This window comes from Scyliorhinus canicula, chromosome 11 (genome assembly GCF_902713615.1).
Source record: "Scyliorhinus canicula chromosome 11, sScyCan1.1, whole genome shotgun sequence".
In the NCBI taxonomy this organism is placed as follows: Eukaryota; Metazoa; Chordata; class Chondrichthyes; order Carcharhiniformes; family Scyliorhinidae; genus Scyliorhinus; species Scyliorhinus canicula.
The window spans coordinates 122,674,458-122,694,442 of NC_052156.1; the positions used below are offsets into that span (position 1 = coordinate 122,674,458).

General features: G+C 44.4%; 1 protein-coding gene across 1 annotated transcript in view; it reads left to right on the plus strand.

Moving 5' to 3' along the window:
- LOC119973789 (mucin-2-like) overlaps positions 1 to 19,985 on the plus strand; it is a 160,677-nt gene that overhangs the window by 81,318 nt on the left and 59,374 nt on the right. The window contains exons 50-62 of the mRNA XM_038812213.1: positions 42 to 98; positions 1,352 to 1,411; positions 1,575 to 1,634; positions 2,059 to 2,115; positions 2,682 to 2,741; positions 2,907 to 2,966; positions 4,247 to 4,303; positions 14,235 to 14,294; positions 14,461 to 14,520; positions 15,196 to 15,249; positions 15,802 to 15,861; positions 16,025 to 16,084; positions 18,269 to 18,328. Of these exons, the coding sequence (XP_038668141.1) occupies positions 42 to 98; positions 1,352 to 1,411; positions 1,575 to 1,634; positions 2,059 to 2,115; positions 2,682 to 2,741; positions 2,907 to 2,966; positions 4,247 to 4,303; positions 14,235 to 14,294; positions 14,461 to 14,520; positions 15,196 to 15,249; positions 15,802 to 15,861; positions 16,025 to 16,084; positions 18,269 to 18,328 (765 nt within the window). The remainder of the gene's footprint in view (positions 1 to 41; positions 99 to 1,351; positions 1,412 to 1,574; positions 1,635 to 2,058; positions 2,116 to 2,681; positions 2,742 to 2,906; positions 2,967 to 4,246; positions 4,304 to 14,234; positions 14,295 to 14,460; positions 14,521 to 15,195; positions 15,250 to 15,801; positions 15,862 to 16,024; positions 16,085 to 18,268; positions 18,329 to 19,985) is intronic.

Here is a 19,985-nt window from a genome sequence, read left to right on the forward strand (position 1 = left end):
TCAGAGTGCAATGATTTTTTAATATTTTTCTTCTCCTTTAGAAACAACAACTGCAACAAAAATAACAACAACTGTGTCCACGGCCAGTTCTACAACTGGTGAGTGAGGAGGTTTTCCAGTATCATTCCTCTCATCTTTTAGACAGTCCCTTGTGTTCAGGGATGACATGCTTCCATTCCAGTTTGAGGAATTCTGGAATGGCAGTAAAGTGGAATGCACAATCTGCACATTCTGTAACATTGAGGTCAGATGTTGCTTCGAGAGACACGTAGATTACTTGTTTGGAAGTTTGTGCGCTGCTTCTGATAACTCAAATCTATCTCTGCGATAATGGTAGTCCATATGTTATCCATTTTGGTCACTCAGCGGCCAAGAAGTCCCAGGAATCAACAGAGATATTTATGGTTACATGGGATAGTCTGAAGAAATTCCTGAAACTTTTCAGCTGTCCTCCTGGATATTTCGAGCTACAACTGAGTTCTGGGTCGGGCAGTTGCTTTTCGAACCACCAGTGAGGTCAAGAAATGCCATTTGCAGCTCAGTAGAGCTCGTTACATCTAATTTCTCCCTCAGAGCTCAACATGTTAGGTTTGGGAGAAGATGCTGCTGTTGGAGCACATTTTGTGCCACCAGATTGAGAAGCTTTTGGAAATACAACCCTTGTAACTGTTCTCCAGTGCTTTGAGGTGGCCGTTGTAATTTGGCCAAGTTGACGAAGCATAATTGATGTCAGCGACTGTTGTCTTGTACACCATGTCCTTAGCATCAAGTGTCTCATACTGGGCCTAAAATACACTTTTCAAATACTTATACAAGTGTGCCTTGATCTAAATAGTTACAGATAATGCTCATTCTGTCCTGTTGCCATCAGGCCATTCTTTTGGACTGGGATTATTTGACAAATTCAGCATTCTCAATCTGCATCTAATGGCGCTTTCACAATCTCAAAATTGGTGTTGGGAAGAATCCACCCCTCGGAGATATTCCTAATCGGAAGAATCAAATTTTTAATGGTTCAACAGATATAACTAAATTTGGTCCCTTCTTCCCACTTCTGTCTTCTTTAGTTGCTATTTATTCTCACACACATTTTTATTGCAATTTACCACGCTGTAAAACAAGGCAATATGTTCTTCATGCTGATGTCACAGGCTGCAGACTCTTGAATGGCATTAGAATGATTTTGAAATATTGTCAAAGTTTTTCCATTGATGGCATACTGATGTTATTCATGTTTTTGTTGTTTATCATCAAAAGTGACAATTGTAACTTTTCAAAAGTTCAAACTCGAGCACTATATAATGGTGCCTACACTGTGGTGGTGTTTATCATTATTGTTGTTCTTCTTCAGAAGGAGTCACCACATCCGTGAAACCACCTACAACTGGGACCACTCCTGGCACCACACCGGGTGAGTATCAGCTTATTTTGATAAACAGCTAGAGCTAGAACAAGTGGATGTTCTATTTTAACATACTTTTGTTAGTGAATCCAATAAAATAAATCATGCAGTGGAACACTATTTGCTTTTATGTTATACTGCATTGGATCTGATTGTGTTTGTTATTCTTCAGAAGTGACCACTACAACAGTGACACCAACAACAACCAGCTCCACTACCGTCTCCACACCGGGTGAGTGATGGCTTCTTTTAATATACAGTAACCGGACCAGTGACACAATCTGTTTTATTTCAACAACTCTCAGACAGTGGAAGGACACTAACTCATACTTGCTGATATTTTGTCCATAACAATCAGAGTGAGCTGGTTGATCAATGGACCTAATCAAATGAGAGCTCAATTAGACACTGCACATGAATAAAATAATTCCTCTCCATATTGCTGAGAAATATATGCAAAAGTTGATTTGTCTTTCTCCTGATTAAATTTGCTCCATTGCACTCCAATATATTTAAACTCATCAGTAGATCTCGTCAATCCTTTCTTTAGTCTTGTTGTCTTTTTGTCAACTAAATAACCTGAAGCTGGAATTCTGCTAAAGAGCTGGATTTCCAGTCAGAGTGCAATGATTTTTAATATTTTTCTTCTCCTTTAGAAGCAACAACTGTAACACAAAAAACAACAACTGTGTCCACGGCCAGTTCTACATCTGGTGAGTGAGGACCTTTTTCAGAATCATTCCTCTCACCTTTCAAACAGTCCCCCATGTTCAAGGATGACTTGCTTCCATTCCAGTTCGAGGAATTCTGGAATGGCAGAAAAGTCCAATGCACCATCTGCACATTCTGTAACATACAGGTCAGATGTTGCTTTGAGAGACACGTAGATTACTTGTTTGGAGGTTTGTGCGCTGCTTCTGATAACTCGAATCTGTCTCTGCGATAAAGGTAGCCCATATGTTACTCATTTTGTTCAATCAGAGACCAAAAGTCCCATAAATCGACAGGAATATTTAAGATCATATGGAATAGTCTGAGGGAAACCCTGAAATGTTTCAGCTGTCCTCTTGGGGTTTCCTGCTACAACCAAGTTCTGAGAAGGGTACATTTACTTTTAAATGGAAATGGTGAAAATTTACCAAAATCTGAATCACAAATTATTTTTGTGAACATCTCTTTTCCACCAAGATCAACGCGATTGTTTTATGGTCAATCTCTATCACAATATAATGGTGCCTACATTGTGGTGGTGATTTTCATTATTGTTGTACTTCTTCAGAAGGAGTCACCACATCTGTGAAACCATCTACAACTGGGACCACTCCTGGCACCACACCGGGTGAGTTACACCTTCTTTCTGTACAGCAAAAAGTCCAGGAAACAAGTGGATGTTTTATTTTATCATACTTTTGTTGGTGAACCCAATAAAATAAATTGTGCAGTGGAACACTATTTGCTTTTATGTTGTGCTGCATTTGATTTTCGTGTGTTTCTTTTTCTTCAGGAGTGACCCCGACAACAGTGACACCAACAACAACCAGCTCTACTACCATCTCCACACCGGGTGAGTGATGGCACCTTTTAATATACAGTAACCGGACCAGTGACACAATCTGTTTTGTTTCAACAACTTTCAGACAGTGGAAGGACACTCACTCATACTTGCTGATATTTTGTCCATCACAATCAGAGTGAGCTGGTTGATCAATGCACCGAATCAAATGAAGGTCAATCAGTCACTGCACATGAGTAAAATAATTCCTCTCCATGGGTGTGATTCTCCGCTGCCCACGACGGGTCGGAGAACAGCGGGAGGGCCTTCCCGACATTTTTCCCAACCTCCCGCTATTCTCCCCCCCCCCCCCCCCCCCCCCACGGCCGCCCCACGACACGAATCGCTGCTCACCGTTTTTACGGCGAACAGCGATTCTCCCCAGGCCGATGGGCCGAGTTCCCAGGCCTTTACAGCTGTATTCACAAACGCAAACACACCTACTCTCACCGTTCGTGAAAACAGCCGCAAAGTGCCGTCCCGGACAACCATGGCACCGATTGGCACAGCCGCACCTCGGCTGTGCCAATGGTGGCATGGGCCTGCGATCGGTGGGCACCGATCACGGGCAGCGGGTCCGATACCCGCGCACTCTTTGTTCCTCCGCCGCCCCGCGGGATGCGCATGCGCGGCTGACGTCACCATGCGCATCAGCCGCCGTGACGGTCGCTAAGCCCGTGATGCCGTGCTTAACGGGGCCGCGCTGCTAGCCCCTCCCGGGGGGGAGAATCGGGTCCCGGGAGGGTGCGCGAAGGCTGCCGTGAAACAAGGCCAGTTTCACGGCAGCCTTTACGACTCTGCATTTGCGGAGAATCGCGCCCCATATTTCTGTATGCACCATTCTCTCCTAGAATTTACTAGCTTACCATTGTTTCCTGAACCTTTTCCAAACCGAGGCCTGGCATTTGAATAAATTAGGAATTGTTCATTGTCGTTTGATGCTGACCTGCAGCATCTTTTTCTAATTCAGTAGTTTCCGAGAGATACCTTCGCAGAAGACGTTCCTCTGAGCATAGTGTGATTGTTAATATTCATGCATTATCTTCTTTCACCCAATAACTTAATATTGTCTTTTGGAACCGTGAAAAATGTGCAAAAGCTGATTTGTCTTTCTCCTGATTAAATTTTATCCATTATACTCCAATATAGTTCAGCTCGTCGTGGATCTAGTCAATTCATTCCTTGATCTTGTTGTCTTATTGTCAATTAAATGACCTGAAGCTGGAATTCTGCTAAAGAGGTGGAATTCCAGTTAGAGTGCAATGGTTCTTAATATTTTTCTTCTCTTTTAGAAACAGCAGCTGTCACAAAAATAACAACAACTGTGTCCACGGCCAGTTCTACAGCTGGTAAGTGAGGATTTTTTCCAGTATCATTCCCCTCATCTTTTAGACAGTCCCTTGTGTTCAGGGATGACTTGCTCCCATTCCAGTTTGAGGAATTCTGGATTGGCAGAAAAGTGCACTGCACGATCTGCATATTCTGTAACATACAGGTCAGATGTTGCATCGAGAGACACGTAGATTACTTGTTTGGAGGTTTGTGCGCTGCTTCTGATAACTCACGGCCAGTTCCACAACTGGTGAGTGAGGATTTCTTTCAGTATCTTCCTCTCACCTTTTAGACAGTCCCTCCTGTTAAAGGATGACTTGCTTCCATTCCATTTTGAGGAATTCTGGAATGGCAGAAAACATGCAGGTCAGATATTGCTTCGAGAGACATGTAGATTACTTGTTTAGAGGTTTGTGTGCTGCTTCTGATATCTCAAATCTGTCCCTGTGATAAAGGTACTCCATGGCCGGGATTCTCCCCAACTCGGCGGGGTGGGGGTCCCGGCGGGATGAAGTGGCGTGAACTACTCCGGCGTCGGAAAGCCACAAAGGTGCTGATTTTTCCGCACCTTTAGGGGCCAAGCCCTTACCTTGAGGGGCTAGGCCCGCGCCGGAGTGGTTGGCTGGCGGGAAAGGCCTTTGGCGCCACGCCAGCCGGGGCCGAAGGGACTTCACCGGCCGGCGGATGTCCGCGCATGTGCCGGAGCATCAACGGCTGCTGATGTCATCGCCGCGCATGTGCAGGGGAGGGGGTCACTTCCGCGTCCGCCATCGTGAAGGCTATGACCAACGCAGAAGGAAAAGAGTGTCCCCACGGCACAGGCCCGCCCGCGGATTGGTGGGCCCTGATCGCGGGCCAGGCCATCATGGGGACACCCCCCGGGGCCAGATCGCCCCATGCCCCCCCTCCAAGGACCCCGGACCCTGCCCGCGCTGGCAGTCCCGGCGATCAAGAATGTGTATTGATTCCCGCCGGCGGGACCGGCATGACAGCAGCTGGATTTCTGACCATCGCGGGCCGAAGAATCACCGGGACGGTGCCCGCTGATAGGCGCAGCGCGATTCCCGACCCCGCCGAATCTCTGGTGCCGGAGACTTCGGGAGGGGGCGGGGGCGGGATTCACGTCCCCACCCCTCCCCCCCCCCCCCCCCACCCCGCCGATTGTCCGACCCGGTGGGTGGTCGGAGAATCCAGCCCCATATATAACTCATTTTGGTAAATGTGAGGCCAAGACGTCCCATGAATCGACAGGGATATTTAAGGTCATTTGGAATAGTCTGAGGAAATCCCTGAAATGTTTCAGCTGTCCTCCTGGGAGTTTCCTGCTACAACCGAGTTCTAGGTCGGGAAGTTGCTTTTCGAGCCACGTGTCAGGTCAAGAGATGCCATTTCCTACCCAGCAGAGTCTGATACGCGTAATTGTTGCCTCAGAGCTGAACATGTTGGCTTGGGAGAGAATGCTGCTGTGGAGCACTCTTCCTGCCACCAAATTGAGAGAATTTTGCAAATACAACTCTTCTAGTAGTTCTCCAGTGGTTTGAGGTGGCTGCTGTAAATTGTCCAAATTGACGAAGCATAAAAGAGTCAGCCACTGCTGCCTGGTAAACCATGTCCATAGCGTCAAGTTTCTCATACTGGGCCTAAAATACTCATTTCAATTACTTATACAAGAGAGCCTTGATTGAAATAGTGTTGCCACTTTATTATCAGACCACAAGTTGCGAGTATGTTTCTTGTATTAACCAAATGGCCATACAACCAGTATGTTAGTTCAAAAGACAGTTTATTATAACACACAAGACTCATTTCTAGGTACAATGATACACACGGGTATGTATTAAACTACACCTATCAACTAAAATGACCTTTCCTTAACTTCTGGATGACCGACTCTGTGCAGGTAGATAACGCCTTTATCTGAGTCCCCACATGTGTCAGCTGAAAATCGTTACGTTTGTCTCGGTTGCGGCTCGTCTCTCTCAAGTAGCGATCGCGGGTCTTGAACTTGGCTGGTCGTTACGCTGCAATTAGTGTGGGCACAGGCCGTTCCCAAATGAGACCCATCCCTAGTGTGCAGGGCTTCTTATCCTTCTTCTCTTTCGCTCCCTTTTGGGCGAGGTTAACCCAGGGTCCAATGGATCGATAGAGTCTCAATCACTCTGATCGATACCAGCGAATTAGGAGCGGGCGGCTGGGCGGGTCCTAGTCATTATTGTTCCAAGTCTGTATGTCTTTCCAAATAAGGGGGAGCACGCCGGGGAGTCTGCTACTGTTTCTATTCCTTGATTTGAGTCTATTGTCCTGGGGAAATCGGTGATTGACCTTTAACAGGTGCAGGTTTCAGTTTGATCAGGTTTTCACTTTGCACAATACACAGGGGCTGTGCACTGTCTGTGTCCTGGCTTGACCACAATTTCCATTACCCTTTGCAGGCGGCCATTTTAGATGCCCACATATCCGTCCTCCTGATCCTGAACTCGAAGCGTGGTGGATCACAAACTCGAGCCCATGTTTACCTTACTGTGCCAGCCACCTGTCAGTCAGTTCAGGTCCTACTCTACTCTGTCCAAAAATTCATTGCACAGTTCTACATAATTCATTAGTATTACATATGAGCTTCTCAAATTAAATACATTGCTCATTATTATTTTATCTTTAAATTAAATTCATATCAAAAGTTCATTTCCATCTAATCTCTAAGCTAAACTACTGTCATGCTGCCCATTCATGCATTAAAGAACTTTTACTTACAAAGCAAGATTCAAAGCAGCAGCACCTCATTCATTCTACTTATCCTTATAACTGAAAGAAAACACGAATCGCTCATTTTAGCAGCAGTTGGTACATTCGCTTATAAATTTTCATTCCTTGGATACTTTGTTTTTTTTATTGAATTCCAAAAAGTGGGACTTGGACCATGTATATCTGGGGGTGGGGGTCTTTTGCCTTCCATTTACGGAGTTGGGATGTGAGGATGACAATAAATATTACTGCAATCAGGAGGAGGGTCTCGACTACGTAGGAGAGCGGGTTCCATTTTGCAAAGTTTTCCCACCAGGTGGGGGTTTTGGTCTCGATCTCTAACCATTGCTGGGTGATGTCCTGACTGGAGGTGGTCTGTGGGGTGGTGGTGTTTGGGGCGAGCTTATGCCCTACTCTAATTGTGTGCAATACTAAGTTACCTTTAACGAGTGTGCCGGGGCAATTTTGTCCACTTCCTAATGTGTTCCCTGAGCTTCTCTTTAAACATCCAATTTCGATCGGATGTTTAAAGCAGCAGCCGCTGACGCTCCGGTGCATGCGCGGACTTACGCCGGCCGGCGAAGTCCTTTCGGCCCCGGCTGGCGTGGCGCCAAAGGTCGTTCACACCAGCTAGGGGAGCGCCAACCACTCCGGTGCAGGCCTAGCCCCTCAATGTGAGGGTTTTGTCCCCAAAGTTGCGGAGACTTCCACACCTTTGGGGCGGCCTGACGCAGGAGTGGTTCACACCACTCCAATACGCCAGGACCACCCACCCCGCCGGGTAGGGGAGAATCACGGCCCATGTTTCTGATGAATGAGAGCAAAGGAATGTACTGCGTCCCAAGTGGTGTTGTTCTGCTGCACCATTTTCCTAATAGTTGTTTTTAAAGTGCGGTTCATCCGCTCTACTATGCTGGACTGGGGGTGGTATGCTATGTGGAATTTCTGTTTATTGCCAAATATTGTCATTACGTTCTGCATCACCCTGCCAGCGAAGTGGGAACCTTGATCTGACTCAATGCTGCGTGGAAGACCCCAGCACGTAAATATCTGATGGGTCAAAATTTTTGCGGTGGCCTTTGCTGTGTTGGAACTAGTATGAAATGCTTCAACACATTTAGTAAATGTATCGATAACGACCAGAACACATTTGAAACCATTTCTGCGAGGGGGGATGGGGTGGGGGGGGGGGGGGGGGGAGGGGGAATGTAATCGATTTGAAGATTTGTCCAGGGGCCCTCTACAGGTCGGGTGTGTCTTAATTCTCCCTTCTTTACATAACGATTGGGATTATTTTGAGCACAGATGAGGCAATTCTCTACATAATCTGTGACATCGCTTTTCAATTCAGGCCACCAACACAGAGGTTTTAAATGGGCAATGGTAGTGTCTATTCCCTGATGTCCGTGTCGGTCATGGAACTGGTATATTAACCGGTTTCTGTCCTGGGTGGGGACCACATAAATTCCGTCCTTTAAAACTATGTTGTCCTGCATAGTGAGTGTGTCCTTCCATTTGTCATAAGAGGCTGGGTAGGTGCTGTTTAAAACCTGTTTAAGGGACTGGTCTGCCTTCTGTGCTTGGGATAAATCCTCAGTTTTGGTTTGGGATGCCTGGAGTGTATGCGTCTGTTTGCCTTCGGGTGGTTGCCAGATGTGACCATTGCGGGCTCCAGCTTTAGTTAAGGCCTTGAGGTTACCGGGTGGGGAATTAAGGTGGTGATTTTTTACGTTAATGAGACTGCATGTTTAAGGATGTGTTTCAGTACGGGGTGGAGGGTAGGAGTTTTTCCGTTGGCGGACACAAAACCACGAGCTTCCCATAGGGGGAGGATTCTGTCAAACTGTTGTAAACATACAGGCTGTCTGAGTGCATGTCCGCATGCATTGGGAAATAGTCTGGGTGGTCAATTACATATGCTATGTCTGCGAGCTCTGCTGCCTGGGCTCCTAAATGTCCTGGTAATTTTAAAGATACCTCTTCCAGTGAACGTCCCTTGGAATCCTCCATATAAATCCCGCACCCAGTGATCCTAACACCGTCCTCTACAGTGGAGGAGCCATCCACATAGATTTTAAATATGTTCCCTGAGTTTTGGGAACCTGGTTTCTCGCTGCCTACACGTGGCTGAGTGACTTGGGAATAAAGGGTCCTGTGTGGTGTTTGGCTGTAATGATCTGGCACTCAGGTGAGATCCCTGCACATTGCAAATTGTCGACTAAAAATGTGTCGGTCTTGGTGTGTTTAATGGAGATGTCCCTGCCTTGTAGTAATAGTGTTCAGCGAGCTGCTCTGACCTGGCTGACTGAACTGTCCTTTAAACAGCCGTCTAACAAAAGCTGAGTGGGGATGTTCTCGGTGAGAATAGTGATTGGGTTGAGGCCTGTAATCTATGCGAAATACTGAACTGCCCAAAAGACTGCAAGCAGGTGTCGTTCACAGGCAGAAAATCCCTGTTCTACAGGGTCTAAAACTCTGGAAGCATAGGCGACTGGTCCTAATCGGTTATGTCCTTCTTGTGGGAGTACTGCTAATAGTGTTTGGTCGGTGGTTGCTACTTCTATGGCATATGGCAAGTCAGGGTTGGGAACTTATAAAGTGGGGGTTGTTCCTATTAGAAGTGCTTTAAATCATCGATGGCGTCTGTGTGCTGTGGGAGCCAATTCCAGGGGGTGTTCTTTTTCAAGAGCTCGGAGAGTGGGGCGGCTTTGGTGGCAAACCCATCTATGTGATTCCTACAGTATCCTACTAAACCTAGGAATGACTTTGGAAGGCTTCACAGCATTCAGATCCCTCGGAGAACAATCGGCTCAATGGACCAAGATCAGGTTCCACGTCTACTCCAAACCAACGGTAATCTTAAATCTAATTGGAAACTATTTAAACAGCAATTCCATATCTTTCTGGAAGCACACGATTGACCAGCGCTTCTGAAGCTAGAAAAGTAGCTCTGCTTTTATCCTTTGCAGGGCAGCAGGCTGTCAAAATATGAAATGAAATGAAAATCGCTTATTGTCACGAGTAGGCTTCAATGAAGTTACTGTGAAAAGCCCCTAGTTGCCACATTCCGGCGTCTGTTCGGGGAGGCTGGTACGGGAATTGAACCGTGCTGCTGGCCTGCCTCGGTCTGCTTTGAAAGCCAGCGATTTAGCCCAGTGTGCTAAACCAGCCAGTAAACCAGTAAATATACAACTCTTTCACTTACTCTGAAAGGGAGGACAAAATCAAACTTGATGTAATAATTAGAAAATTTGAAACCCATTGCAAAATGCAGAAAAATGAAATCTTTGAGAGAATCAGGTTCACCAGACGTTTGCAAAAACATGAAGAATCATTCATCAGCTTTGTCACAGATTTAAAGTCAATAGCACAAGCCTGCAACTTTGCTGCTTTAAGAGACTCAATGCTCAGAGACCAAATTGTAAAGGGAATATGTAATGAGGGACTCAGACAATCATTATTAAAAGTGAAATATTTAACGCTGGAAATCGCGATTGGAAAGTGCATATCGCAAGAAAAATAATCAGCACCTTGAGTTTTCACAAAGAAAGAACGGCGAAAATATCCTCCACGAGGCTGAGGAAGTTAAAATGGTGTCTCAGCATTCAAACCAGCTTCTTCATCACGGCACCTCCGATTCAAACAAGTACGCACATGCGCACACAACAAAAGACACAAACCGGCAAAATTCTGATTTGCGCATGCGCAAGAAGCCACACATGCACAGTTGAGAAAAACCGCACTTGCTGAAGATCGATTTGCGCATGCGCAAGGAGGCGCACATACACAGTTGAAAAAGCACGCTCTGATTGAAGATTCACCCTATACCCGTAACCTAAGCAACCCCCCCCTTAACCTTACTTTTTCGGACACTACCGGCAATTTAGCATGGCCAATCCACCTAACCCGCACATCTTTGGACTGTGGGAGGAAACCGGAGCACCCTGAGGAAACCCACGCACACACGGGGAGAACGTGCAGACTCCACACAGACAGTGACCCCGCCGGGAATCGAACCTGGGACCCTGGAGCTGTGAAGCATTTACGCTAACCACCATGCTACCGTGCTGCTTAAAATTACACGTGACGTCACGAGCGTCATGAGGTCAGAAGACTCAGACCATGCCCACATAAAGGGAAACTGCCCAAACATCACAAATAAGACTCTTAAAGATACGAAACGCAAGTTTTTGACCTCAAAAGGCACAACATTGCCTTAATTTCAACCAGCAGTTGGAAATAACTTTCGCAGCACCCTGGAACAAGCAGTTTGCAGCATCCAAAGTGAAGAGCACATTAACAAATCCAAAACTAAAGATGATTTGTTAATTAAAAGTGAAGAGGATATTAACAAATCCAAAACTAAGGAAGATGATTTGTTTATTAAAGAATACTACTCAGACATGGTTGAGTTATTCGGATATGATCAGCATAGCATCAGCAACATGGTTGAAAAGCTCAATACAACTCTACTCATGGTAGATTAATCCAATACCATGGCAGATCGTAGATACATTGGACGACAGCAACCTGTCAAATAGCCAAGAAGAAAACAACGCCACACAGAGAGTACTGACCGACCCCGTTGAGAGAGCACTCATCGACTCCACAGAGAGAACACTGCACGACTCCACACAGAGAGTGATGAAAGACTCCACAGGTGGAGCAATGCAAGCCTCCACAGAGAGCTCATGACCGGCTCCAGAATGGAAGCAATTAAAGACTCCAGGGTGAAAACCTGCATGAAGAAGACTATGAAGGTCTATCCACCTTATTTCAGCAACAAGACAAAAATCTATCCAGCTCATTTGATCAACACCCAGAAGACTATGAAGGTCTATACGCCTTATTTGAGCAACCAGAAGCAGACTATGAAAGTCTACCCAGCTCATTTGAACAACAAAAAGATGACTATGAAGGTCTATTTACCTTATTTTATGAACAACAAGAAGACAATGAATGTCTAACTACTGTATGTACGAATAGTGACACAGTGATCACAATCAGCAAGCTCACAGCGAGACTGACAGATCTCAGCTTGTTTGTACAGAAGCGCTCAACAATCAAAGTCAAACTACTCTTGAGTCCAGTGAGACTGCATCAACCTCATCTACTCTTGACAACCTACAAGAAACTGAAATCTTGATGACTTTGACTCCAGAAGACGAGCTCCAAGAGAGCAAAGATTTATTTTATAAATGTTTTTTATTGGGATTTTGAACAAAGTATATTTACAGTTATGTACACAGAATAAAATATATCTATATAGAAGAGAAAAAAAAAACAAGAGATCAAAGATGAAGCAATTCAACCAGGAATGATTCCAGAAGAGGACCACCAAGGAATGAAAGAGGAATCACATCATCCAGAAATGACTGATGTCTCCAAGATCAATGCAACATCAGATCATTCAAACATACCTCAAGTCAATTAGCTCAATGAAACATCAGATACCACAAAAGACACTGATACCAATAACTTTGAAAAGGACTCAAATTATCCACAAGGAACAGTCATTGAGCACGACAAAAACAACAACAGGAAGCACAACAAAAACAACAACAAAAAGCACAAGAAAAAAACAAGGACAACAACAGAAACAACAAAAACAACAACAATGAAACAACAACCTGTACAATATGGTATAACTCTGCACACGAAGGACAATGTAACAGCATAGTCCAAATCAATGGGAAGAGTACAAACATAACATGGCATGACAACAAATCTCACAAATTCATATTTGCTCTACAACAAGCAAGCAAACCAGTTTTCAAGGCAGATGACATACAGAATCGATACCGCAAGCACAGAAAAATGTCCAGGTCAGACAACAAAGGTGACATACAGAATCGATATGAAATGAAAATTGCTTATTTTCACGAGTAGGCTTCAATTAAGTTACTGTGAAAAGCCCCTAGTCGCCACATTCCGGCGCCTGTCCGGGGAGGCTGGTACGGGAATCGAACCATGCTGCTGGCCTGCTTGGTCTGCTTTAAAAGCCAGCGATTTAGCCTTGTGAGCTAAACCAGCCCCTAAACCAGATACCGCAAGCACAGGAAGAAATCCAGGTCAGACAACAAAAGTGAATCGACTATTCGAACACCTCATGGTGACTTATTTGTTACTTAAACACAAGAACACTGACGACGTTCACAAAGACATTGAAATATCAACATCACCACTTCAACAACAAAAGAAGAAAAAAACTCAACTGACTAAATTTATAAAGTTTGTTCTCATAAATATTAATTGGCTTTCTTTAATTATCAATATCATTACAACTTGTACAGATATACATTTCATCATTTATCTACCTGTTTTGTACAATTTTCTTCAGAACACTACAGAAAGTATGTAAAACAAAAAAAGGGGGATGTAGTGATCTGCATATCTGTGTTTTATATATATTTAGAATACCCAATTATTTTTTTTTCCGATTAAGGCCCAATTTAGCATGGCCAACCATCTAACCTGCACATCATTGGGTTGTGGGGGCGAAACCCACGCAGACAGAGGGAGGATTGCAAACTCCATACAGACAGTGATCCAGGGCCAGGATTCGAACCCGGGTCCTCAGGGCTGGAGGCAGCAGTGCTAACCACTGTGCCACGTCTGATCTGCATGTCTGTATATATACAAGGGGTTAATTTATAGATGTAAGAATCAAGTAATCACTAGAGGGCAGTACTAGAGACAGGTATGAATAGACAGACTGAAGCTAGCATCAGTCTCTTTACAAGGACTGGGGCAAGGGACCACAACAAGCAGTCAAAGACAGCTCAGTACAGCTGTCGCAAATCATAAGTATTTCTTATTATAATGTTGTTCATGTAACAGCTAGTTTAAGCATTGGAGAGAGAACAAACTCACAGTTAAGTAATGAAAGTTATTCGATAAAGTTTTTGCTCCAATTGGAAGACTACAAGTGTCAATCACGATCAAGTTAAGGATCATCCTGGAAGAAGCAAGTGAGAAACACATGTTGCACAAAGCAATACAATATTACTATCAAAAATATTAATGTAAGTCAACACTTACTTTTCAATGGAAATGGCTGAAAATTTACCAAAATCTTAATCATAAATTAGATTTGTGAACATCACTATTACCCCAAGATCAATGGAATTGTTTTATGGTCAAACACTATGACAGTATAATGGTGCCTACGTTGTGGTCATTTTCATTATTGTTCTTCTTCTTCAGAAGGTGTCACCACATCTGTGAAACCACCTACAACCGGGACCAGACCGGGCACCACACCGGGTGAGTATCAGCTTATTTTGATAAACAGCAACAAGGCCAGGAAACAAGTGGATGTTCTATCTTAACATAGTTTTCAGCAAAACCGGATGAAATAAATGGTGCAGAGGAACACTATTTGCTTTTATGTTGTGCTGCATTGGATTTAATTGTGTTTTTCATTCTTCAGAAGTGACCACTACAACAGTGACACCACCAACAACCAGCTCCACTACCATCTCCACACCGGGTGAGTGATGGCTTCTTTTAATATACAGGAACCAAACCAGTGACACAATCTGATTTATTTCAACAACTTTCAGAGAGTGGAAGGACAATAACTCATACTTGTTGATATTTAGTCCATAGCAATCACAGTGAACTGGTTGATAAACGGATCTAATCAAATGAAGCTCAATCAGACACTGCACATGAGTAAAATAATTCTTCTCAATATTTCTGTATGCACCGTTCTCTCCTAGAATTTACTAGCTTCCCATTGTTTCCTGAACCTTTTCCAAAACCGAGGCCTGCCATTTGAAAAACTGAGGAATTATTCGTTGTCTTTTGATGATCATCTGCAGGATCTCTTTCAAATTCAGTAGTTTCCAAAACATACCTTCATAAAAGATGCTTCTCTGAGCACAGTGTAATTGTTTACATTCTTACATTATCTTGTTTCACCCAGTAACTTAAAATTGTCTTTTGGAACTGGGACAAATATGCAAAAGTTGATTTGCCTTTCTCCTGTTTAAATTTGATCCATTATACGCCAAAATAATTGAGCTTGTCAGTAGATCAAGTAAATACTTTTCTTAGTCTTAATGTCTTAAAGTCAGTTAAATAACATAAAGCTGGAATTCTGCGAAAGAGCTGGATTTCCAGTCAGAGTGCAATGATTTTTAATATTTTTCTTCTCCTTTAGAAACAACAACTGCAACAAAAATAACAACTGTGTCCACGGCCAGTTCTACAACTGGTGAGTGAGGATTTTTTCCAGTATCATTCCACTCACCTTTTAAACAGTCCCTCATGTTCAAGGATGACTTGCTTCCATTCCAGTTTGAGGAATTCTGGATTGGCAGAAAAGTGCACTGCACAATTTGCACAATCTGTGACATACGGATCAGATGTTGCATCGAGAGACACGAAGATTACTTGTTTGGAGGTTTGTGCGCTGCTTCTGATAACTCGAATCTGTCTCTGCGATAAAGGTACTCCATATCTTACTCCCATAAAGAAGTCCCATAAATCGACAGGAATATTTAAAGTCATATGGAATAGTCTGAGGAAAACCCTGAAATGTTTCAGCTGTCCTCTTGGGGTTTCCTGCTACAACCAAGTTCTGAGAAGGGTACATTTACTTTTCAATGGAAATGGTGAAAATTTACCAAAATCTGAATTATAATTTGGTTTTGTGAACATCTCTTTTCCCCCAAGATCAATGCGATTGTCTTATGGTCAAACTCTATCACAATATAATGGTGCCTACGTTGTGGTGGTGATTTTCATTATTGTTCTTCATCTTCAGAAGGAGTCACCACATCCGTGAAACCATCTACAACTGGGACCACTCCTGGCACCACACCGGGTGAGTAACAGCTTATTTTGATAAACAGCTAGAGCTGGAACAAGTGGATGTTCTATTTTAACATACTTTTGTCAGTGAACCTAGTAAAATAAATCGTGCAGTGGAACACTATTTGCTTTTATGTTATACTGCATTGGATTTAATTGTGTTTTTCATTCTTCAGAAGTGACCACTACAACAGTGACACCAACAACAACCAGCTCCACTACCGTCTCCACACCAGGTGAGTGATGGCTTCTTTTAATATACAGTAACCGGACCAGTGACACAATCTGTTTTATTTCAACAACTTTCAGACAGTGGAAGGACACTAACTCATACTTGCTGATATTTTGTCCATAACAATCAGAATGAGCTGGTTGATCAATGGACCTAATCAAATGAAGCTCAATCAGACACTGCACATGAGTAAAATAATTCCATATTTCTGTATGCACCGTTCTCTCCTAGAATTTACTAGCTTCCCATTGTTTCCTGAACCTTTTCCAAATCCGAGGCCTGGCATTTGGAAAAATTGGGAATTGTTCATTATCTTTTGATGCTGATCTGCAGCATCTTTTTCTAATTCAGTAGTTTCCAAAACATTCCTTCACAGAAGACGTTCCTCTGAGCATAGTATGTTTGTTAATATTCTTTTTTTTTTATAAATTTAGAATACCCAATTATATTTTCCAATTAAGGGGCAATTTAGCATGGCCAATCCACCTAACCTGCACATCTGTGTGTTGTGGGGGCGAAACCCACGCAGACAAGGGGAGAATGTGCAAACTCCACACGGACAGTGACCCAGGGCCAGGATTCGAACCCAGGTCCTCAGCGCCGTAGGCAGCAATGTGCCACCGTGCTGCCCCAATTGTTAATATTCTTGAATTATTTTCTTTCACCCAGTAACTTAAAATTGTCTTTTTAAAGTGAGACAGATATGCAAAAGTTGATTTGTCTTTCTCCTGTTTAAATTTGATCCATTATATTCCAATATCCTGCTGTTGGAGCACATTTCTTGCCACCAGATTGAGAAGCTTTTGCAAATACAACCCTTGTAACTGTTCTCCAGTGCTTTGAGGTGGCCGTTGTAAATTGTCCAAGTTGACGAAGCATAAAAGAGTCAGCCACTGCTGTCTTTTACACCATGTCCTTCGCATCAAGTGTCTCATACTGGGCCTAAAATACTCTTTTGAAATATTTATACAAGTGTGCCTTGATCTAAATAGTTACAGATAATGCTCATTGGGCGCTATTCTCCACAAAGGCGGAGAGTCGTGAAGGCTGCCACGAAACCGGCCGTGTTTCAGGGCAGCCTTCGTGCCCCCTCCCGGGACCCGATTCTGCTCCCCGGTCGGGGCTAGCATCGCGGCCCCGTGAACTCCGGCATCGCGGGCTTAACAAATTTCGCTAAGCCCGCGCGCCAAAGTTAGCGACGGCTGACGCATATGATGACGTCAGCCGCGCATGCGCGGATTGGACGACTCCAACCGTCAGACCCGCGCATGCGCGGTCTGTAATGCCCCTCAGCCGCCCCGCGGACTTATCCTGCGGGGTGGCGGAGGGAGAAAGAGTGCGCGGGAATCGGACCTGCTGCCCGCGATCGGTGCCCACCGATCGCGGGCCCATGCCACCCTTGGCACAGCCGTGGTGCGGCCGTGCCAATCGGTGGCCTGGTTGTGCAGAACGGCACTTTGCGGCCGTTTTCACGAACTGGTATAGCAGGTGTATTAAAAATTGTGAAAACGGCCGTAAAGGCCTTGGAAATCGGCCCATCAGCCAGGGGAGAATCGCTGCTCGCCGTAAAAAATTCGTGTCGGGGGGCGGGCGTGGGGGGGGGGGGGGGGAGAATAGCGGACGGGCGTCGGACCAGCGTCGCCGTAAAAATTTCCGCCGCCCGCTATTCTCCGCCCCGTCGTGAGTGCGGAGAATCGCGCCCATTATGTCCTGTTGCCATCAGGCCATTCTTTTTGGCTTGGATTATTTGGCAAATTCAGCATTCTCAATCTGCATCTAATGGCACTTTCACAATCTCAAAATTGGTGTTGGGAAGAATCCACCCCTCGGAGATATTCCTAATCGGATGAATCAAATTTTTAATGGTTCAACAGATATAACTTAAAATTTGGTCCCTTCTTCCCATTTCTGTCTTCTTTAGTTGCTATTTATTCTCACACACATTTTTATTACAATTTATCACGCTGTAAAATATGCTGATGTCACAGGCTACAGACTTTTGAATGGCATTAGAATGATTTTGAAATATTGTCAAAGATTTTCCATTGATAGCATACTGATGTTATTCATGTTTTTGTTCTTTATCATCAAAAGTGACAATTGTAACTTTTCAAAAGTTCAAACTCGAGCACTATATAATGGTGCCTACATTGTGTTGGTGTTTTTCATTATTGTTCTTCTTCTTCAGAAGGAGTCACCACATCCGTGAAATCATCTACAACTGGGACCACTCCTGGCACCACACCGGGTGAGTAACAGTTTATTTTGATAAACAGCTAGAGCTAGAACAAGTGGATGTTCTATTTTAACATCGTTGTGCAGCAAACCCAATAAAATGAATCGTGCAGTGGAACAGTGCACAGGTATGAGACTCTTGCTCCCTGTATGGATGAGGAAAAGGGCTGTGGATAGGATGAGCCAGCTGACCACGGTACCATGGTGCAGAAGGCCATTCAAGAGGGGGGAGTAAAAAGACAAGTAGTTGTTATAGGGGATTCTATAATTAGGGGGACAGATAGTATCCTATGCAAGCCGGATCGGGAGTCTCGCATGGTGTGTTGCCTGCCCGGTGCCAGGGTGCGGGACATCTCTGACCGGCTTGAAAGGATATTGGAGCGGGAGGGGGAGGATCCAGTTGTTGTGGTCCACGTTGGGACTAACAACATAGGTAAAGCTAGGGTGGAGGACCTGTTCGGGGACTATCAAGCACTAGGAAGAAAATTGAAATACAGGTCCTCAAGGGTCATAATCTCCGGATTACTGCCCGAGCCACGTGCCAATTGGCATTGGGACAAGAAAATTAGGGAAGTAAACACGTGGCTAAGGGATTGGTGTGGGAAAGAGGGATTCCACTTCATGGGACATTGGAATCAGTTTGGAACGCGGGGGATCTGTACCGTTGGGACGGTCTCCACCTGAACCGATCTGGAACCAGTGTTCTAGCGAAGAGGATAAATAGGGTGGTCAGTAGGACTTTAAACTTCTGAGTTGGGGGGAAGGGAAAGTGAAAGCGACAGGGAGCATGGAGTTAAATGGCAAGATACGCAGGAGGATAACATGTAGGCAGGTGGATTTAAGCTTGAGGCAGACTAGGAATTCAACAAAAAGGAAGGATAACTTTGGACATCTTAGGACTTCCAATATCTGTAATGATAAGAAAGTTAGCATTAAGGCACTTTACCTGAATGCTCGTAGCATTTGTAACAAAGTAGACGAACTAATGGCACAGATCATTGTGAATGATTATGATGTGGTAGGCATCACAGAGACATGGCTGCAGGGGGTTCAGGACTGGCAGTTAAACATCCAAGGATATACAACCTATCGAAAAGACAGGGAGGTGGGCCGAGGGGGTGGGGTTGCCTTGTTAGTTAAGAACAAAATTAAATCTATGGCACTAAACGACATAGGGTCGGATGATGTGGAGTCTGTGTGAGTAGAATTGAGGAACCACAAAGGCAAAAAAACCATAATGGGAGTTATGTACAGACCTCCTAGCAGTGGTCAGGACCAGGGGCGCAACATGTACCGGGAAATAGAAAAGGCATGTCAGAAAGGCAAGGTCACGGTGATCATGGGGGACTTCAATATGCAGGTGGATTGGGTAAATAACGTAGCCAGTGGATCCAAAGAAAAGGAATTCATGGAATGCTTACAAGATGGCTTTTTGGAACAGCTTGTCATGGAGCCCACAAGGGAGCAGGCTATTCTGGACCTAGTGCTATGTAATGAACCAGACTTTATAAAAGATCTTAAAGTAAGGGAACACTTAGGAAGCAGTGATCATAATATGGTTGAGTTCAGTCTGCAGTTTGAAAGAGAGAAGGCAAAATCGGATGTAATGGTGTTACAGTTAAATAAAGGTAATTACGAGGGCATGAGAGAGGAACTGGCGAAAATCGACT